This window comes from Aricia agestis, chromosome 11, assembly GCF_905147365.1.
Source record: "Aricia agestis chromosome 11, ilAriAges1.1, whole genome shotgun sequence".
In the NCBI taxonomy this organism is placed as follows: domain Eukaryota; kingdom Metazoa; phylum Arthropoda; class Insecta; order Lepidoptera; family Lycaenidae; genus Aricia; species Aricia agestis.
Genome location: NC_056416.1, coordinates 16,484,751 through 16,507,340, shown reverse-complemented (window position 1 = coordinate 16,507,340; position 22,590 = coordinate 16,484,751). Strand labels below are relative to the sequence as shown.

Below are 22,590 nucleotides of genomic sequence, written 5' to 3'. Positions count from 1 at the left end.
GGAACCGTTAATTTTTTAAATAGGATAAAAAGTATAAAATGCAAAAAAATACCACATCGCAGAAAAAGGAATATTTTATGTTTTGTATCAAGTAAGTTGTAATTATTGTATCAATGTACATAATTTGTATCGATAATAGGTAATAATAATATCTATAGACGCTTCACACCACGTTGGTCTGGCCCCGTGTTAAGTACCTGAGGGACTTGTGTTACGGGTACCAGATAACGGAAATATATTTAATACTTCGATACTATAGATACATATCTATATTTAAGATGTTTAGTATAATATGATACATATTATATTAATCAATACACATCAATGACCCAGGAACTTTGAAAACTTTTTGTTCCGTCGGCGGGATTAGAACCCGCGACCCCGGTTTGAGCTACCAAGGCGCTGACACATTGAGCCACAGAGGTCGTTTAAGGATGTACTATTAGACACAAAAGTGTTTTGTGTAATAAATAAAATACGTCATTGTATTATCTTGGCATTTATTACTTTTATTCTTTTTAACAACACATACTCAATATTTTACAGAAACGTATATGACAATCAGAGTAGTAACATAGCAATAGGTTTAGTATTTAAATGCGAATACATTTACCAATCAGTGTTCTAAAATTCTGGGTTTTCCTGTTAAATTTATAAAATTTAACCGTTCGGTGCCTATCTAAAAACAAAACGAGACATTGCATGTGTTTAGCGATAAAAATAAAACATTGCAAAACAACTCAGTTCGCTTCAACTTGAGCTATCACATTATAAGGTAACATACAACAGATAACATATAATAACATAATCACAGCGAGTGAACATTGGCTAACAAATAAAGTATTACTATTAAATTAATGACTGTTAACTTATTTGATCTAATGAGATCGCGTATTAACTAGTTTAAATAAAAACGTCCGTACGACGCGACAACTATCATATTCACAATTTTATTTACAAACTGACTAGTCTTCTAAGAAGTTTATTATTCGTCTTGTTACATCTATACTGATAAATGATAATTTATTTTAATACAACGGCGGTCCGGTTCGATCGAGCGTTTGGCACATATCCATACGTGAAACAAAAGTATAACACATACAATAAAATAAAGGTTTCGTTAAAATAATGACAATTGACTAAACACTAGCCATCGCGACTGTACCGAGAACGTTAACACCTAGTCATATTCAAAATTACATACATATTTACATCGGAACCGGCACGGTGCACGTTCGGGGGGCTAAAATTGCTCAGATACAATCGTATAAATCTTCCCTATAGATATCTTATATTTACTCGAAGCATACAAGGATAACAGTATTTAAAATTTATTTCGGTTAAAATATAAGTCCATCCTAGTAGTAATCGACTTCGATTTAAAACGTGATGTCTAAAAGTCATCGTATACAACGTTTTATAAAATAGACATCATCTACAGAACACATAACGTCCGAGAACTTACGAGCGACACTGTACACTAACTCCTCATAATTCGATTCACGATAATCAACAGTCTTTAATATCTTTGGTAGTTCACAATCATACGAGTCGATTTTTAAATTTAGAATTTGTTAAGCTCCGCCGATCACTTTTTTTTTAAATTTTCAAACACTCAATGGCGTTCGGTCTCGGCGGCGCTGGGTGAGCCTTAAATGGGCGTAGGTAATACTGTGAAGTCCTGGAGAGCGTTTTTCACCGTTTCGTAGATCGGGCGGTTCTCGTCGGGGCAGTAGCCGTCGGGGGAGCAGAGGGTTTGGAGCTTGGTGAGGTACGAGTCGAAGTTGTCGTGGGCGGGTTTTTCCCCGGAGCCGGGGGGCGGGGGCGCCCCCGGGGTACCCGGGGCGGTGGCGGCGAGCGCGGTGCCGCCTCCGGGGATTTTCACGTGCTCCAACAATGTTATGACGTTGTTACGGAGGCTCTCGTAGTACTCGTTCAGGTTGTTGTTGCGCTGCGACATCAGTTGGTTCTCCTGAAAAAAAAAACGAAAGTTGTAACGTTAAGAAATTTATACATTTAATTTCAGTTTTAATTGAGTAAACTATAAAAGACTTCGTCAATGAACTAAAATCAAGTTATTCTTTACACTTTGTTAATGTTCTTATGGATCTGAGTGATAATCGCTTTCCAGTATTTTTGTAATTTGGAAGTTGTTATAGTAATGAATGTGTACTCACACACGTATGAGCTGTTAGTGGCACTCAAAGTTGGTTGTTTGGAGCCATGAGTGTACCATCTACGTTATCAGACAAAAATAAAATAAATCAGCTCATGTTTATATTAATAATAATTATTAATGATTAATTCCATCCGTAATGCAGAAACATTTCAAAGAAATTAGTAATCGTGACAATAAAATAAATTCGTTCTTATAACTTTCTCGGATCGGATTTATTAGTTATTCAATTTTCTAAACGTTGTGTTAAATAATAGAATAATGCACAAATTGATAAAAAATATGAATATGAATCAGAGGGGTAAATGCAACTAGTACCATACGAAATGCAATAAAACGGACGCATACAGTGAACTTTTGGAACCAAATAGGATGGTTTGGAGATGAAAACCAAGTCTTTATTCCCTGCAATTTAACCTCCAATACTCCATCGTGCGATGACACAGATACACCGCAGTGGGAGACCAGCCCAAGTAAAAATGACACGTTGAAAGGCTGTAGCTAGGATTGAATCGGACACAGTCAGGATTTTTATTGTCCGGCCAAAATTAAAGAGAGTCCGGCTTTTGTAGACTGTAGAGGTTTGGATCTATAATCTTAGAGTATAATATTTTATATTATTTTATAAGTATAGTGGCCTATATTTATAAATCCGGCCCCGTCAAGGCACTAGTTGCATCACCCCTTCTCCTGTTATGTCCACTCACCCGCTCTCCATGGCTGAGGTGCGTCTCCATGGCGTTGATGTCTGACTTGAGGCGCATCATCTGCGACTCCACGCGGGCGTTCTCCCGCTGCAGCTCCGTGATCTCCTGCTCCAGCGTCATCAGATCCTCGCCGTTGCCCGTCTGCATATTTATGTCCATGCCTGTGACGTAAGGTACGTTAGTTTCTTCCGTTTATAAGTAGAGACTGCACTAGGTAAAGCAACGAAGCAACCCGATATGGCATAAAAGATTTTTAATTTGATCGAGTCGCTCCAGGCGTAAGTACACTTTACTTACGCCTAGTGCGGCCTTATGAATTATTCAGATTTCGGTAAATACCATAAGGAAAGAGATTGCCAAATAGTATTTAGCAGGATGCAGGCCAAGTTATATCTACAATAATTATAATATGGCCATGGGCGTACCCAGGTTCTGGGTTCTGGTGCCATTAATAATTTTTAGTTGTAAAAATATTGTATTGCAAACAAATGGCAAAAATTCGTTTTCTTAATTTTTAATTTTTAGAGATAAAAGTACTAGATAATATACTTACGTAGGGACGTCAACATGATCCAGGGGGGGGGGGGGGGGCAGCTGCCCCCCCCTGGATCACTTTAATTTTATCCCCCATTGTTAATTTTATCTCTTATAGCTTCTATTTTTCCCTCTTTTAACGGGCTCTGTATCTCTACTGCAAGGTTTCGTCCAAAACAACATCCGAATAACTCACCTGAATACGGTTTCGGGTACAGCGGCGTGATATCATCCGGATACTTCGGCTTCTTGGGCTGCGGCGTCGGCGTCCCCGCTCCGGCCACCGGACAGCCGGACAGGGAGCGGTGGGTCAGGAAGGACCCATTAATATGGCCGGATCCGTCACAGCCGGGCGTGGGACAGTTGACGCCGTCAAACTTGATGGCGGATGCTGCCGCTGCCACCGCTGCCTTGTGCTGCTCCACTGTACCGCCGCTCTCGAGCACTCGCATCTTGTTCCGGTTCGCGATGGGACATCCTGACGCGCTGGAAGCGGAATTGTTGATGAGTATGTGTGTTGGAGACGTTAATTACAGAGATGGTAATCTGTTTTGTAATTTGGACGGTTCATTTGAAGATATTTCACGTCTCACAGGACTATGCCATTAAGGCGGCCATTAATTTAAGATTCATCGTATCAATTCATCGCAAATTCTACAAGGATTTCTAATATCTGTTTTCTAAGAAACTAGTTTACATACTCATTTACGATGGACCGAAACGATCGGTTTCCAATTAATGTTGGTCACTTCAAGAATCATGGTTCTCATAGGAAACTCTTAGGTCAAATGAATCTGAACGACCGGTATAATTATTTCAGGAACTGGTATCGTATAATATTTAAAACGCAGTATTCCGAAGCAGGCAATTCTTGTCATTAATCTCTATTTATTGACATAACTTATACATATTATATTATTCATACCCTTAAAGTATTATAATATTATCATAACTAACATGCATTTCAACACATATCTAAGACCATATCAGCTGTTCCTGGTGTTCTTACCTTCTGTGCGACAAGAATTTCCCTGTGGCATGTCCGGATCCGTCACAGCCCGGTATAGGGCATCTGAGCAGCGTGCATCAACAAAGTCATCTTTTACTCATGTTCAAACATCACATTCTAAAGATTTGTGGTTTTCTACTCTCAGAATCAATTGGTGTTTTAGGTACCTGGGACCAGAAACGACGAGGCTTGTTTTCTTGGCAAAGTTAATCTAATTTTTAGTTTACTTATTAAAAACTACGCATTAGTTGGGACGTATATAATTAGATTAGTTGACTAACACAATAATTACTGTAATAAATGTGTTGTTCCTGCAGTTTCGTAACTTTTTTTAAGGAACGCAGAGGACATATTTTGTCTATGTGCGCTATGAATTTAAATGATGAAATGCTTAATATAATATACGAGTATTGTTGGTATTACATGCGATAACTAGTAACTTTATAATATGTGCCAATGTCCCGTTAACTATTTGTTCATGTTTTTATTATTCCATTAAGGAATTAATTACCATACTTATTAATTAAATTTTGTGTTTAAAATACTAACTATGTTTTATGCTAACTTCTCATGTGATTTCTAATTTTATTACTTGCTTTTAAGAATAAATATTCGTTTATTAAAAAAATATGGTAGTGGCAATAAGATGGTTATTTCGCGGCGTGGCGCGTCTATATCATACTTACGCTAACTGGTAATAAATAGAAAACACGATCGTGATAAAAATACATGTTAATTTTTCACGTTGTTTTTTATGTGAAAAACATTCACGTATTTTTTTAAAGTTAAAGATATTTATTTCTTGTAAAATATGACCATGAGACTCACCTGAGTGGCTCCGAGTCTTGTCCGTCGCGGGGTTTGCTCTTCGGCTTGTTGGCACGGGGGCAGCCGGACAGCGAGCGGTGCGACGAGTAGTTGCCGGTGACGTGGCCGGAGCCGTCACACCCCGGTGTCGGACACTTCAGCTCCTGAGAGTGGGGCTGCAGCTGCGAGCGGTCCGCACGCGGGCACCCCGATAGGCTGCACATATACAGACTGCTTACAATGCCGTGACCCACCACACACGGAGGGGGGGCTGTTAGGGAGGAAAGACGGGATATACAGCTGCACATATCCCTAGGGTTAGAGTGGGAGTAGCCAGAACATAGAGCAGCGCTGCCTGGGCCATTGAGCTGCGAATAATCTTAAAATAGGCTGGGATCCTAAAGGATCTCTTAAGGCTCACTATAGGTCACTGGATGCTAGAGAGGATTGAATGAAATCTAAATAGTTATGGAAGTTCGTTCTGAAGAGGATAGGATAATGTAAGGGTCCATCGAAAAGGAATATTTAAAACTCTACAAAAGGATATAAGTCCCAAAAGGTCTCTAAAGCTTTCTACCAAGAGAAAAGATGTTCAGAATACATTAATGATTTGATGCGAGAACCGTATGGTAGAATTTGATTAATCGTTACTCGCTTATATTTACTAGTAATGTTAATATCACGTATTTCACTTTACAACAACACAACAATAGATTATCTAGGTATTCATTTTAACACAAAAATCAAAACACGACGTTAGTTAATACTTATTGTAAAACAAACATGCACATCGTAACACGCAATCGTGATAATCGTTATGAGGTGACTTTTAACCAACTGCGCTAGAAGGAGGATAATAATAATAATAATAATAATACTCCCCACACCGGTTTCGGTGACGGTGGCCGGTTTCATTGAAACCAGACCAGGTACGCAGGAGTAATTTTATAGTGCCCAAGTGTGTGCGCAGTACACAAGAGCACTCTCTATTCCTTTATTTTCATAACCCAGTGGGACGGAATACCGACACGACCGGCGAGAGATCAGGCGCAGGACCGACTTTTTACATGCCCATCCGACGCATGGATCATCTTACTTGTCAGACAATCAGGTGATCAGCCTGCATTGTCCTAACCAAACTTGGAAATAACATGTTTCCAACGCGGGATTCGAACCCACGACCTCCGGAGTCGAGAGCGACGCTCTAACCACTAGACCACGGCGAGAAGGAGGATAACTTTTCAATGTATGTATGTCTCATTCTTTGGTACATTCTCGACTCAACCGTCAGAATCTAAACAGTTTATGTTAAGTTTAGGTATCACTAGATTTGTTTTAGTCGCGAAAGTGGTATTGGGTACAAGGCCTAAATATTTTCTTAACAACATTAAGGTATTTCCTCAAAATCTGTTAGCTATAAGTTTCTAGGTATTCTAATTTAAGCACTTACGTAATGCCTGTATACCTGAAAGTTGGCATTGGTGCAGGCAATTACAGACATTTTCATTTGCAATCATTGCAACCGTAGAGTAGGAAATAGAAATCAAATATGAAATTTATCGATTACCGCGAAAGCTCTATGTACAAAAACCTCTTAACTCATCAATTCCCATTCCCCAAGCGGCAGCCGGCTGCCGCATAACAATTGAAAATATATTGTGTCTGCGATACCCACGATGGAGGTGCCTCAATAAATAACTAGTTATTTAAATGACTTCCTATGAAATTTCTACACTTTTTTTCCAATTTTTAAATTGAAATTTAATCCTTTCAATACATAAAGGAGAATACAGCGATACTCCTCTCTTGTAAAGTAGAGACGTCGATTTTTTATATCGTCAGTTGTTTAAAATTTTCTTCCAAACGGTCGACTAACAAGGAAGTAGTTAAAATGCATCTGAATTTTAAATATAGCGTAATGTTTATGTATCTAATTCTAAATGTTTACAACCCGCATACGGCATTCTATAAAAAGACAGAAGAGTTCAGAGAATACGCCACGTAGATAAATCACGTCAAATTCGAAACATCTTGAGTGTTTTATGATCAGTTTTTGGAATTTGAAATCTTTTGAAAGATATTTTGTTGCTAAGTTAAAGTTTTGTAACTTTTCTACATTATAGCGAAACCAAATCCAGGACTTTTCGTAACGTTTTGTTTACCATAACATTTTTATCTTTATTTTTCTGCACATAATTAATTAATTATTATGAAACTCCTATCTGTAGTTTTTGTAATGCATATTAATTTAGTATCTAGAATATTCAGTTTTTCACGTACAATAATAATTAGTATTAGTATTTATTTTTAAGATGCAGAAACACACACACGTTAAATTCAACACTGTTACACAATATTGGACATTAACGTTATTATGCTCGTTTGTACGCTAAATATGTAAGTGGGTTGAGACAGTACACACACATCGCCCTTATTACAACAGCAGTAGAGTTCAAAGTGTTACTGGGTACAGTCGTGCTAGCATTGCTGGCAATTGACGGAAGTGTATTGTCACACAAATTGCATTCCGACGAACACTGCACTGGTAATATTACCATCTCGTGTTATATTATAAACGTCTTGATACGGAACCACAGAATACGGAAACCTAAAACCTAAGTCAAAATTACGAGCATAATATCTTAAATGTTAGAAGCCAAATTAAACAATATGTACTTTCTTAAAAATTATAGAAAAATCTAAATCTGACAAACAAATTAAATGAATCTGAAATAAGTAGGTTAAATAAATAGGTTATTATTTTAAAATGCGAGGCAAATAATGTAAAGTATCTATTTCAGCGCAGCCAAGAGTACTTTTATAACAGAAGTAGCGCACTTATACAGCTTTGTTTGTTGATAGACTCTTCGAAAACACTGCGCCTATTGATTCAAAATGTGTTTTGTGAATCGATCTAGTCTATAAAGATTTGAATTTTTATTATTTTACTCTACATCTTAAAATCGAACATCTACAATCTACATTCAACAAGTCTTACTTATTTTGAAATTGCTTCCAAATTTCATTTCGCCAGGAATTATAAATGAGCTAGACATCGGCATAAGTCCGGTAACACTCCAGTGAGCCTACGTTTAAACTCCAGTTAGCCTACGTTTAAACTTAAGTCAGCTTTTGGTTAGTAACCTTCAGTCAGCGTCTATTTAGTAACACTCCAGTCAGCCTACCTTAGTAACACGCTAGTCAGCGTACGTTTAGTAACACACCTATGAGCATCGGTTTAGTAACATTCCAGTCACTTTCTAGTAATTTGTCAGTCAGCGTCCGTTTAGTAACACACCGGGCAGTATCAATTTAGTAACACGTCTGTCAGCATCCGTTTAGTAACATGCAGGAAACACTGCCAATGCATCCTGCCTGCGGTGCGTGGCGTAGTTGCCGGACACGTGTCCGGATCCGTCGCAGCTCTCCACCGGACACTGCAGTAGGTCCCGAGCGCGGTACTCCTCTCGGAAGTAGCTGACATCATAAACGATCTTTAGATCAGGCACCCGGCGAAACGCGCAAAGGAAAAGCGCGATTTCGTATGTGTACCGAACTCCCCTCTCAAAACTTCAGCTTTCGGAATGCGCGTTTAAAACTGCCTAAAGTTTAGATAGTGCTGATTTACATTGATACAGCTGACTGGACTTCGGTGTTCGGTTGACAGTGTCATTGAATGCTAATTTAGCCACGAGTACCAATGATACTTCCGCCTGCAACTATATAATATAATATCATCAATGTAAACCAGCACTTACTACCTCCAAAAGTAGGTAAATGATAGATACACAATCAAAGCCACCAATTGCTTCTAATCATCAATCATAATTGGGTTATCTCCTCTTAAATAATCAAAATTATTATTATAATAATCACTAATAGCAATTTTTGGCTGGTGAGACTTAATTGTCACTTGAATCGTAAGATAATTTGAAAAATGTCACTAAAAACACGTTAGTCAAAAACATTTGATTCAGCACAAAACTTTTTGGAACTGAATCAAACTTAAAAATAAAATGTATGTTAATGTTGTAAAACGACAACAAATTAAGAATGCGAGTGCATTTTGTTTGTTCAATGATAACACAATTTATAACACTTATTTTCCATATAATTTTAATCAAACTTTAACAACAAAAACATTATATATTTTCACCAAATATATTTGGTATTTAAACCTAAACTTCTAATAAGTCAATAATTATCTTAAATAATATAATTTAATGACTTATTTACCTGTTTCGGCGCATGTTGATAGGGCCGATTGTATTTTATCTATCCGATTGCGGTATGTAGAGCGCCGTCCGGCGCGCGCGCCGGTATATTTAGACTGGCGCTCGCGTGAGACTTACTAGCACATTCTAAACGTGTGTGTGTGTGTGTGAACATATTTTCCGATAAACAGTTTTAAAACTTCTTTAATGAAATACAAAATATATAAACAGTAGTGTAGTTGGCCATGTTCTTTAAATCAAATCTCAACAAAGAGATACGTAATACGTTGTACTGTAAAGTTCGGCACTCTAAAGTTATGTAAAATTTTGCTTATGTGTGCGTGTACTAGATTCGGGTGATAGTATGAAGATGGCCTACTGTATACTCTTTACACGTTTGCAATTAGCTCTACTAACTAGTTTATTATCGGTTTCTATTCAAGACGAGTCTTGTTATACTGTTTTAGATTAAGTAGGTTATTTTTTTAAGTATGGTTAATAGTTATCTACACAAGTATTTGTATATCTTGTTACAGTAAGTTATATTGGAAAATAAAATAAGTATTATTTTACGTAGTCACGATGGTAACACAATGTAACTCACGAAAACACGACTCTGTAGATAATGTGAAAATTAGAACAAGCGTTATTTTAGAAAATAAACGTTTCAATTGTAGATAACACGTAATCTACTAATAATAATTATTTTTGCAACGTTACATTAAAGTCTATAAAAATATAATCCACTCTCTTGATGACTAGTCTTTACTATTTCCTTTTTAGCCTCTTTTTTAAAATAAAACGCGGCCAAATTACGAAAGTCCGCTATCTGCCTATGAATTCACATCTCTGGTAGTACTTATACTTAGTAGTAACGATACGCGGGCCAATTATAACGAATCTATTGACACCTCATTAGAGTCGGATAAACTTGCTACGATTCACATACATACAATATACATAGTACACTCTGTCAAGGAGGAGCAATGAGCTCCTCCTTTTTTTTTTTTCAAAAAATTCACCACACTTTTATACATTGCGGTTATGCTGTAATCGGATAAAAACGACCACCATAAGACTATTTACCTGGTATCCTTGGGTTTGTCGTGTGGTGCGTGGGGCGGCGGCATATAGCAGGGCGGCGAGTAGGGCGGCGCGTGCGGGGGGTAGGCGGGCGGCGGGGGGTAGGCCCCGCACTGGTACTGGTATTGGTAGCCCGCTGCCGCTGCCGCTGCCGCGTAGTCGGTCTGGGCCAGGCCGTAACCGGCGACTGGGTGTGGGCTGACACCGCCGTAGCCTGAGTTAGGGTAATGCGTTAGTTAACCAAGAAGTGTGTCAGTGAATATTAACTGACTATAGGTTCAGCCAAGTTAGTAAGTTGTTAGTATAATTATGTAGATTTGGGGGTAATTATTATCAGTCGTCTTATGCAAGTATTGCTTTTTATCTCCATACTTTCAGTACTCAGTCCTCAGTACACTTCTATATTGCACTGTGAAAGTGGTAGCCGAAGCTATTTAGTTAATAAAAAAGTTTCAGTTTTAGAGGATCTAGGCTTGGGATGTAAATTGTAATAGAGACCTTGGCCACAAAATTTTATACGTGGGAGAGCCATGCTTCGGCACAAATGGGCCGGCTCGACCGGAGAAATACCACGTTCTCACAGAAAACCGGCGTGAAACAGCGTTTGCGCTGTGTTTCGCCGAGTGAGTGAGTTTACCGGAGGCCCAATCCCCTACCCTATTCCCTTCCCTACCCTCCCCTATTACCCTATTCCCTCTTTAAAGGCCGGCAACGCACTTGCAGCTCTTCTGATGCTGCGAGTGTCCATGGGCGACGGAAGTTGCTTTCCATCAGGTGACCCGTTTGCTCGTTTGCCCCCTTATTTCATAAAAAAAAAAAAGTAAAAAGTTTAAGCCAGAAAATAATTGAGAACCTTAAAAGTTTAAAAGGGTATTATAGTTGTTGAATGAAAGTTTAAGGAGCTGCTGAGGTCAATGACCTTACGCAGCTGTGACTTAACTTCAAGTAAAAAACCTATTACACCAGCAACAATTTAACAAAATATTTTATGCAAGCATAAGTAAAAATAATGACAATAAAGCAAATATACACATAAATGTGTCCCTAGGGTCTTGGCACACAGCGTTGCGGTGCAAGACGCCTGTACGCCGGGATTAGCAATGTACGCCGCGGCGTTATCGCGGTCGACGCTAATTTGCTCGCATGTTTACGGCACCGCAGAGTACACTTGCGAAATTCCAGTTAAATATGGCGTGTTAATTAAATTTTGTGTAATTAACTTTTTAGATGCGAGAGTTTTTCATATAATAATAGAAGAAATATGCATTTCTGTGTCGGATAAGCAAATTTCGTGATAAAGACAAAAAATACTGCTACTAATCTCGAACGATTTTCCTTTTGTGATGACTCTATTTCGTCAACGATTGATCATATCGAAAGCCAATATCAGCTATGTAAATGCTTTTCGAAAAATCATTAAAAATATACAGCAACACGCAGAAATTACCTTGTTCCTCGATAGAACGAGGTGCCAACTTAACTTCTACATGTTATCTATCTTTTTATTCTTCCAACTATTTTTACCGAATTTAAAAAAAGGAGGAGGTCCTTACCCGCAGGATCTCGATGGTACGCCTCGAGGTAGGGATGGCTGCCGCCGCTGTCGGGCGTCGACTCTCGACTGTACGACACTCCGCCGGGAAAACTACGACTGTAACAGTAAATACCCTTTAATTCTTAACGAAACGGTTACTCTTTTATGGTAGTTATTTCTTTGTTAGTAAAATCACAGCTATTCCATGTGCCTCTCTAAAGTCATCAACTAAAGAAAGCGACTAAACTGTGTTTTTACTGACAGCGACTACAAAATATAAGCATGGTAACTTTATACTGTTTGAAACAAAATAGCACTACTTTCTCAATGTCCTTCGGGAGTCGTCATTTTATAACATCATATTATAATTTAAAACACGATAGGCGTGTCCACACAAAGCGAGCAGCCTCGCGAAGCATTCGTCGCGCGAAGCAGCTCGGTTAGTGTGGACACGCCTGATGACTACCGACGTCCATTAAACAGTTGTACTGTACGCTAAAAGAACACGCTAGTATAAATAAAAAAATAGACATACAAGATGCCTCACCTATGTGGTAAACGGGACACACTAAGGTCCAGGGTCTGACCCTGTGGACTGGGCACCTGGGGGCTCGCGGTGAGCTGCGGCGAGGCCCCCGGCTGCGGGCTGCCCCGCGCCGCGCCCGCGCTCGTGTACACCGGGGACGCGTACGGACCCTGCACACAAACCATGTTGTAGCCTGACCGAGAACCCACCGGCTGTTGGACAGCAAGCGCTTAGGAGCAAGCGGTTGCCGGTTGCCGCGCCACAGCCGGGCTGGAAAATAAAGCGCTGAGGGCGCTATTAAAGCAACGTTACCGCGACACTACAGAAAGCTGAGATATTTCTGGCAAAGTTTTAAGACATTCTAATTTAGTTCGCGAATTTCTGCATGCGAGGTTTTTATTGTCCCGGTCTGTCTAGAATCAACAAGCCCGAGGGCATCAGGAGCCAATAGCGAATCGCAATCAAAGCATCGGCAAAACGTTTAGGGTTAAGCGAACAGTTGCGATCCTCACCTGGGGACTACCACTGGACGTGGAGAGATCCGCGGGGCGCGGGTCGCGGGGGTCGCGGCCCGGACTGCGCGGCCGCTGCGCCTGCGCCGCGGCTATCTTCACCGACAGGTTGATAGCCGAGAAGCCGGGGGGCACGCCGGGGCCCATCGCGACGCCCGCCACGCCGCCTACTCCGCCGCCGGTTTCGTAATGGTACATCGGCCTGGACGGATAGGCCATCGTCAAGAGATATGTCAACGGTCCCGTTTACCACAGTGGAGGAGATGGCGAAAGGACGTACCTAGGGTAGATGGGCCCGGAGCTGGTCTCTTGCTCGGACTGGTCGGTCTTCATGGGCGTGGGGAGGTGGGGGTCGTGGTAGCGCTCTTCCTCCCAGCCGTACGGCCGCTGCGTGCACTGCGTGGGGTCGTACCGCTCGAACGCCGGTGCACCCTCGTAGCACCGCGACTCGTACCCGTACCGCGCCTCGTTCATTTGACTGTACGCAAACATTGGTTGGCTAAAGTATTCCAGGTTTTATTGACGGGTAAGTTAAAACATGTAGGATTTTCTTAGCAGCGCAATATGCTCGGTATAGGTAATATATTTGGTCTGTAATGTCTGCAGTCGGAAACTTTTAATCGATCACACCTGTAGAATATATATATCCCACCTGTAAGACCGGACGTGGTCGTCGGGAGGTCGCTCGTACGGCGATCGTTGGTCGGGCGGCGCGCCGTAGCCGGCGTGGCGCGTCTCCATGTTGGGAGAGTCGCGCTCTGGCTCGGCGGCCTCTCGCTTTGGCACCAGCAGCTCGGGGGCTTCGCGCTTCACGGGGGGACTGCGCGGCGACGCCGCAGGGGGGGCCGGCACTCGCTCACGAGCGGGCGCGTCGCTCGACACGCTGACGCTCACGCTTACGCTTACAGGCGGGTGGAGGGGAACTGAATGGAATAAAATGTTAGTAATTAAGACCAAAATAAAAATGAAATTCAAAATAACACTATATTTGGCGCATAAACAACACGGTTTTCCACTTGATCGCGAATGCTCATTGTCAGCAATATTGCTTACTTTTAAACAATTTTAGCTAATATTCTCGTATAGTACCTACACCTAATATTCTCAATCATCATTATTGGACGTTTATATTCAACCTCTGCCGCTGCTCGTCGCGCTGCCGGCAATATTGCTCTGAATACTTCTGTGGCAGTAATGACGCGAGTCAGCGTTTACACTCAGCCCTCTACATACTTGCCGCTTCCGACAGCGGCAGCGGCATGACGAGTGGCAGCGCGATTGCCTATTTACAATCTCCTGCTGCCCACTTCCCTGCACACTTTCCTAGTTCTGGCTGAATACAAACGGCCTATTAGTACCTGTGGCTCGTGGCCGGGAGCGCGCAGCCGCTTTCCTGGCGGCGGCGGTGGGGCAGCCGGACAGCGAGCGGTGCGTGCTGCGGTTGGAGCTGACGTGGCCTCGACCGTTGCAGCCCGGCGTCGGACACTTCAGTATCGTCTCGTGGAGCGCCAATACTGGTGGGGATACGTGCTTGATATAGTGGAAGACGTGATACGGAAACTTCGTAGTTTGTACTTTGTAGTGTAGTGGGTGTAAATAAAAATTGTTTTATTTCTTAATAAATTTGAAACAAATATTTTAAGAACTTCCTACGTGTTGCCTGCCACCGGTTCGGGAACTACCCTGGCGAGAAGAACCGGCGTGTGGGTTAGGGTTTACAATGTCTCACGTTTTTCACTTAAGACACAATTTATAAAAGCGTCTTTCAGTTTAGCAAATAAATTCTAAAGTGGTATGGGACTACGTAAGTTTATGAGGACAAGAATATTATAAATTTTATTTAAGGTTAAAACTGAATGTATCGTTTCATGTACTAAACTATGAAACTACTATTTTGATGTTCCAACAAGTACCTATGTCTGTTTGTTTTCCAAAAAACTGTTTCTGTAATATTCTTATCTTTCTACTTGTACATGATTCTAAAAATATATTTATTCCTCTAAAAAGTGCGGCGGCAAAGTTTATGCAAATAAAATAATTTTGTTTCTTTCCAATAGGTAGTCGGGATATAAAACGGGACCAATTATGGACACCAAAAATGGTTACTCTGTATTGATAAAAAACATAGCATAGATGTAACTAAGACGGATTCGCATTAAAAATTTTACATTAAACGTATATAAATGCGTAAAATGATCTATAACAGGGGTCACAAATTAGTTTACCTCGGGTCCATATTAAGAAACGAAATAATTACTTTCGCGGTCCACACATTAAAAAAAAAATAAACAAAGGAATTTACGGAATTTACAAAGGTATTTATTTAAATATCAATTAGAAAAAAATCTGTTGTTTGTAGAGAAATTGGTGCAAGCTTCTGATATAATTATATCCTAGATGTTCATCAGTAAGTAAGTCGCGACCGAAATTTATTTTTAACAAAGTTCATTTTTAAAACCCCATTTCCATTTGGTGACCCCTGATCTATATAATAATCACTAGTAATAACAATAATAATCGGAGCAAAAACTAACAATAATTTATTTTAGTAACATAATAGAACTGAAAGATCTAGACAAACCTAATGAATATAGCTAAAATAAAAAGGAACCAAAATTTAGCAACAGACTATGAAACACAATCGTCAGAAACTTACTCTCAGGTGTGACTTTATCCTTTCTTGGGCATCCTGACAGACTGACGGACAGAAAGTAAACGTCAAGTTAGTTTAACATAGTTGTGGGTAGTTTGTAGTTCAGTAGGCCAAAGAGCATCATCCCTAACTCTCTAATAGAGAAATTCAAGATATTACTAGGACGTTAACGGTCAGTAAAAATGACGATAAAGGTACTTTTATGATCGAATTGAAGGAATTATTTTGTACGACAAACTGTTAATTTAACTTTTACCCAAGTAGCTCTTTGTCGTTCAATGATATCCTTGTACAAAATATGTAAGACAAACATGTAATCAACACGAACTCATCATTTTTCTACTCGTTACAGATTATTTTTTAAGAAAAACACCCACGCCATCGACACGCAACTGCGGTTAGGTATATTACGCTGAAAATCATGAAAATCATCTCACCTTCGGTGGTGCGTATAGAGTCCGGTGACGTGGCCCTGCCCATTGCAGCCGGGAGTGGGACACTTGTTGCCTTCTGCGGACAATCGACGGTAAATCAGTGGTCGGCAATGATGACGCGGGGCGGGCGCGATCGATAGCGGGCGTGCCGCGGGGCGTACCTGCGCGGCGCCGCCCCCTCCCGCTTCGCCCCGCCCCTACCCTTGCAACTCCGAAGAAAAAATAAAGAACGCCAGGCGGCTGCGCGACCCGACGCGATTTTTCTTTCGGAGCACGGGGCGGGCCGCCCCGCCCCCCGTGACCCGTTTTTATCGCCCGATGCGAGCCAAAAATACGTGGAAACTCCCAGTACATTATGTAATACGCCATTAGGTACGGGGAGAAGAGAATTACCGGCGAACGAGCTTATATTAATTCAGGTCGAGGAGCATTACGGGGAAACAATAACGAATCGAGTTATTAAAATTTATAGAGGCAAATAAACCAAGTAGTATCATTGATACTGCGAAATACAAACGGTTGGTAAACATCGCCGTCTATAACATTATTATCAGCTGCTCCGAAACCTTGAAAACAAACTCGGAGTCGGAGCGCAAAGTTTCGAGGTCATTAACAAAGTTCGGGCACCGGCGGCGGAGTACCTCGGGCGACGGTCGGCGAGAGCGCCGTGAGCGGGCGGTGGTCGCGCGCGGGCGGCACGGACGGCACCGCGCGCGCCTCCTGCAGGGCCGTGGCCGCCCGCGACCCCACCGGCGCCGGCTGCAGCACCGTGTACTGCTTCGACGCCTTCGCCGCGCCCCGCTCGTGGTCCGTGGAGTACCCGCCGAACGGCTCGATGGGGAACGTCGGCCCGGGGATCTTGTGCTTCACCTCCGCGGGCGGCTTGAACGCCGACTGCGTCGAGTACGGCAGCGCCGCCGTCGCCGCCTTGTACGCGTTGTACAGCGACTGCTTGTTGACGGTGACGACGTCGCCGCGCCGCCGTCGGTCTTCCGCCTCGTCATCGTACTTGTCGGGGGGGTCGGATATGTCGATCTCCAGCTCGTTGGACGACGAGTCGCCGAGCTCGTCGAAGTTGGGCGTCTCGTAGTGGCCGGGGCTGCGGTCGGGCCGGCCGTACCGGTCGACGCTCTCCTTCTCGTACTTCAGGTTATGGGTGGGGCTGTCCTTGCTCTCGTTGGCGCTGTTGGTGGCGGGGTCGCCCTCGGTCTGCTCGTAGATGGAGAAGTTCTGTGAGTCGTCGGGGCTGTCGGAAGAGCGGGAGGGGGAGGAGGGCAGCATCTTGTCGGAGCGCTTGTCCTCGAAGAACGGGTCGAAGTCGTCGCCGTCCTCGGGGCCGCTCTGGCCGCCGTAGTCCCGCGACCAGCTATCGCCCGTGTTGTGCATGCTGTCCTTCTTATAAATAATGATTTGGTCGGTCTCGGCGGTCTGCGGGCGGTGCGGCGTGTAGCCCCGGTACCGCGCGTCGGGCTCGTCCCGCCGGTCGTCGTCGAGCAGGCGTCGTCTCCTCTTCCCGGCGTCGTCGTCCATGTCGTCGGGCCGGGAGGCCGGCGCGTCGGTCACGCGGTACGCCTCCACATCGACCTCGAACTCGAGCCTCCTCTTGTTGATCTGCGCCAGCGACGAGTGCGGCGCGCTCCTGCAACCAAACGTGCGTGTCAGGGCGGAGCTCTGCGAAATCATCGACGTAAACGTAGTATATTATTAAGTAATATAAATTCAAGTACTTGCGTATCGATTTTCCATCCACAATCACAAAATTTTTACGCGGAAATGATTCTCGGCGTGTCCTGACGACGGAGTCGAAACATTTGCACTTGGAATTTTATTGAAATGCACAAAAATCGTTCCCACGTAAAAACCATTTCACTCTAGGGCTTTCAGACATAAATATAGTTAGCATAGCAGTTTGTAGTATAGACGCAGATTACGACAATTTTATTACACTTTCAAGTGCAGTGTCGAGTCAATAAAGCAGCTAAATATTTGATTATTAAATGCACGCATTAATTATATTTTGTTTTTAAAGTATGTCACCATTTCATAAAAGTTGGCAAAAGTTTTTGACATTTGAAACTTGTAAACTTTTTGACGTAATTTTAAAAGTTTTTTAACGAAACGCTCAAACCCACTTTCCGTAAAGAGGTTTTATTTAGAGGTCAAGAAACTTTTTCTGTACTTTTTACTACCTAAGCTAATTTTTATTATTATTTGAAACTATGAATTAATATTTTTCGACCACAAAAACATAAAAGAACCGTTATTTTGTCAGGTATATCCCGATTATATTAAAATGTACGTATTTATATTGTCAGTAGCTACATTTATCAGCATAGAGCTATTGTATATGAATACCGATATTTTTTTAAAGAAGTCCAATCTAGAGTTTCAGTTAAATATTTATCTTTGTGTAACTAGTATGTACCAGAGTGCTATCGAGGAAAATAATTCACAGGCAGATGGCAGCTGACCTGCCGTCATCAAATAAAGTACACCTGGCGCAGGTCCACTTTATTTGACAGTGTAAACATAGTAAAAGGAGGGGAAGTAAGTTATCTTCATATAAAGGCACCGCGCGCGGCTCAATGCGTCGCCACGTACGGCACACAACAAAATCTCGGCGGTACCAGCCTTATAAAACTGGCCGAGATTTTGATGTATGCCGTACGTGGCGACGCATTGATACTAGGCGCACACACACAAGCCGCGCGCGGTGCCTTTGTATGAAGATAACTTACTTCCCCTCCTTTTACTATGGTGTAAATGTTAGTCGCGATTTGACGGCTGCCTATGATTCGAATTCTTTGGTAGTACATACTAGCTTATATAGCTTCAGTATAATACATAAAATATAAGCTACAAGCTGTTAAGTTTAGGAGAACGTTCATATTTAAACTCTGATTATTCTGAACTATTCAGAACTAATAACGTTATTTATAATAAATACAATTGGGCGCTATTAAGTATTTGTGTATCATCCCACGAAAAAATACGTATTGAGTTATGAATGCAGTCATGCTCTTTAGATCATTAGATTTTAGAACAAGGCCGTCTTCATAATTCAACAAAAAAAATGTGGGCTAATACACAAATGCTTAGCAGCGACAAATTAATAGTCGGTATTCTGATTTATTTACTTAAGCCTTAAATGTAATAATCATTTTTGCTGATAACGGCTATTTCAAGTTGAATTTCATCAAATGTTTTATGCAATACAACATTGGCGTGCTAATAGTATGATAATAACGAATATTTATTACTACTATCGAGTAGCAATAAGTTGACAAAAATACTGTAGAAATATTTTGTTTTGAGGTTAACAAGAAGATCTAAAGCTTAAGTTTTTTATGAGAATCTTACAAAAATTATGTAAGTGTATGCTCTGTTGCACTTATAAAATTAATAAATAATTAAGGGCTAATCATTAAAGTTTTATATTAGACACAGTCCAGGGTTTGAAATATGTACTAACAAGGATTTTAGAAGAAAACTAGCTGTCCCAGGCCCCAGCAAACGTTGTTTTGCCATATAAAGTATTTAGCCCATATTATTTTATTGAAGCGACTAAATAAGTATGGCATTAATATTAAGTTGCCATGCACCGTCCATCGCTATCCCGTCGCACCAATAATGGTCGCCGTCAGTCTCGAGTTGTTATAATTAACTATTATTTATTTAACTAATGCACTTATCAATATAAAAAGTAGCCAGTAGCCGATTCTCAGACCTACTGAATATGCATATAAAATTTGGAAAAAATCAGTAAAGCTGTTTCTGAGGAGTACAATAAATAACATTGTATCACGAGAATTTTATATATAAGACTAGCTGTTCCGACAAACGTTTCTTTGCCAAATAAAGTATTTCTGCCGTATTATGTTATTGAAGTGACTAAATAAATATGTCACCATGGCAACGTCCATCGCTATCCCGTCGTACAAACAATGGTCGCCGTCAGTCTCGGGTTGCAATAATTTACTATTATTTATTCAACAAATGCACTTATCAATATAAAAAGTACCCAGTAGCCGATTCTCAGACCCACTGAATATGCATATAAAATTTGGTTAAAATCAGTAAATGAATGGCTTTTAAATAATTGTTTTTATTAAGTAAAAGATTTTTTCGTTGGTACTTATTTCTGACAGTTCTCCATTAATGACATGTGACATTTAGTATTAAGTACTTCTACTTCTTTCCTTCACCTTTTAGACTAAACTTTATAAAATATGACATTTGCATACTATTAGTTCAGTTGAGTGTTATGATTATGTATTTTATTATGAAGACCATCTAACTGTACATTTCACTCTGGCAAATAAATGATTATTATTATTATTAAAGCCGTTTCGGAGGAGTACGCGGCCTAACATTGTGACACGAGAGTTTTATATATACTTAAGAAGAATAAAATAAAGCATGTTTAGGCTTAGAAAATGAAGACGTTTATAGAGTATGCCAAGGAAAAGGTCTATAGATAGCATGCCAAAGCTACGCGACTAAAGTTCGGCATGAGTATGCCCGTAGTGCTATTTGGACTGATGTTTACATAAGTATTAGGCCGAAATTACGTCGCGTTATCTCGGTATGGCCGCCTATCATAAATAATTGCCATCGTGTAATTTCGCCATAGAGTTGAGACACTAATGTAGAGTTAGGGTGTTTGTGCACTACACGGAATTTTACCGTCCGGCGTTTATAACTTCGTTTGCCATATCAAAACGTAAGAAATTGGGACGCCGCGCCGGATGGTAAAATTCCGTGTAGTGCACAAACGGCCTTAGGGCGTTTGTGCACTACACGGAATTTTACCGTCCGGCGTTTATAACTTCGTTTGCCATATCAAAACGTAAGAAATTGGGACGCCGCGCCGGATGGTAAAATTCCGTGTAGTGCACAAACGGCCTTAGGGCGTTTGTGCACTACACGGAATTTTACCGTCCGGCGTTTATAACTTCGTTTGCCATATCAAAACGTAAGAAATTGGGACGCCGCGCCGAATGGTAAAATTCCGTGTAGTGCACAAACGGCCTTAGGGCGTTTGTGCACTACACGGAATTTTACCGTCCGGCGTTTATAACTTCGTTTGCCATATCAAAACGTAAGAAATTGGGACGCCGCGCCGGATGGTAAAATTCCGTGTAGTGCACAAACGGCCTTAGGGCGTTTGTGCACTACACGGAATTTTACCGTCCGGCGTTCATAACTTTCACGTTTGCCATATAAATAAGGTAGGAAATCGAGATGCCGCGCCGTGCCGGATGGTAAAATTCTGTGTAGTGCACAAACGGCCTTATGGTGGAATTTTCAGTATTAATGATATCTGTGTTATAACTGTGTAGTAGTTGTGTAGTAGTGTGTAGCCCGTCCCTATTAAAACTTCTTAGACGTTAGAATATCGATTCTTGTATCGTGTTCAACGTTATATTACCTCCCCAAAACCTTTATGCCGACTACATAAGGGCCACTTCTACTTCTATGTAACCTATAAGAGCCAGTTAAGATAGGATCGTGGCGAGGTGTCCCGCGCCGGATACCGAACACCGATACCGCGGCTGCGATGGCCGAGATTGCGAGATGAGACGACAGCTAGGGCTGTCACAGTTTGTATATTACGTAGATTTTACGTTGCATTAATATAGTAAAATAGTTAGGGCCTAGTTCACTACTTCCTGATAAGTGCCGGTCACCGGATAGGCTATCCACCACTTAACTTGACAGACAGAGTATGGAGAATCTGTCAAAAAGTTGTAAATAGCCTATCCGGCACTGTACCAGGAAGTGGTGAAACAGGCCCTTAATATTAATTATTTTTAAATATCCGTCACATATTTTGTATTAGTACATTTGAGACTGCATGAGTATTATGACTTATGAGCTATTATCGTTTTGGAAAAAACGGTGTCTAGTCCACTGTTAGATTAAAAGTTAATTACATTTGAATAATCTGTTTAATGGAATCATCGTAAAATATTAATGATTTGTAATATTGAAATGTGGAGATGAAAACGTAGCGTATATTAATTTTCAACAGTCTCGATTATATCTTGATGATAAAGTCTACTGTGTCTGGCAAGCTGGATAACAAATAGACATATTGACTATTGTCATAGAACTACATAGTCCATACTGCTAAAATGTGAGAATAATCTACCCTCTCATAAATTACTTTCATATGGTCTTACTGCTTTTTGTCCTAAAACGTATAAAATTTTTCATCTACAGGCGTGTTGAGGGAACTTAATATTATGATGTTTCTTGTAGAATGCTAGTGATGAGCAAAACTGGTCTTGGTCTTGCAGTCTCGGTCTTGGACCAAGACCAAGACCCTAAGACTAGCAAGACCAAGACCAAGACCGACTATACGTCATGTCTGTGTGTCCGACATACGGACGGACACA

General features: G+C 41.2%; 1 protein-coding gene across 1 annotated transcript in view; it reads right to left on the bottom strand.

Moving 5' to 3' along the window:
• Positions 1–483: 483 nt before the first annotated feature.
• Positions 484–22,590, bottom strand: part of LOC121731651 (myelin transcription factor 1) — a 33,524-nt gene continuing 11,417 nt past the window's right edge. The window contains exons 2-16 of the mRNA XM_042121202.1: positions 16,831–17,828; positions 16,193–16,265; positions 15,759–15,799; positions 14,461–14,616; positions 13,755–14,025; positions 13,383–13,580; positions 13,103–13,304; positions 12,612–12,760; positions 12,084–12,181; positions 10,534–10,744; positions 5,255–5,449; positions 4,427–4,489; positions 3,614–3,903; positions 2,884–3,044; positions 484–1,972 (exon numbers count right to left, since the gene is read on the bottom strand). Coding sequence (XP_041977136.1) covers positions 1,652–1,972; positions 2,884–3,044; positions 3,614–3,903; positions 4,427–4,489; positions 5,255–5,449; positions 10,534–10,744; positions 12,084–12,181; positions 12,612–12,760; positions 13,103–13,304; positions 13,383–13,580; positions 13,755–14,025; positions 14,461–14,616; positions 15,759–15,799; positions 16,193–16,265; positions 16,831–17,828 — 3,427 coding nt within the window. The 3' untranslated portion in view covers positions 484–1,651. The remainder of the gene's footprint in view (positions 1,973–2,883; positions 3,045–3,613; positions 3,904–4,426; positions 4,490–5,254; positions 5,450–10,533; positions 10,745–12,083; positions 12,182–12,611; positions 12,761–13,102; positions 13,305–13,382; positions 13,581–13,754; positions 14,026–14,460; positions 14,617–15,758; positions 15,800–16,192; positions 16,266–16,830; positions 17,829–22,590) is intronic.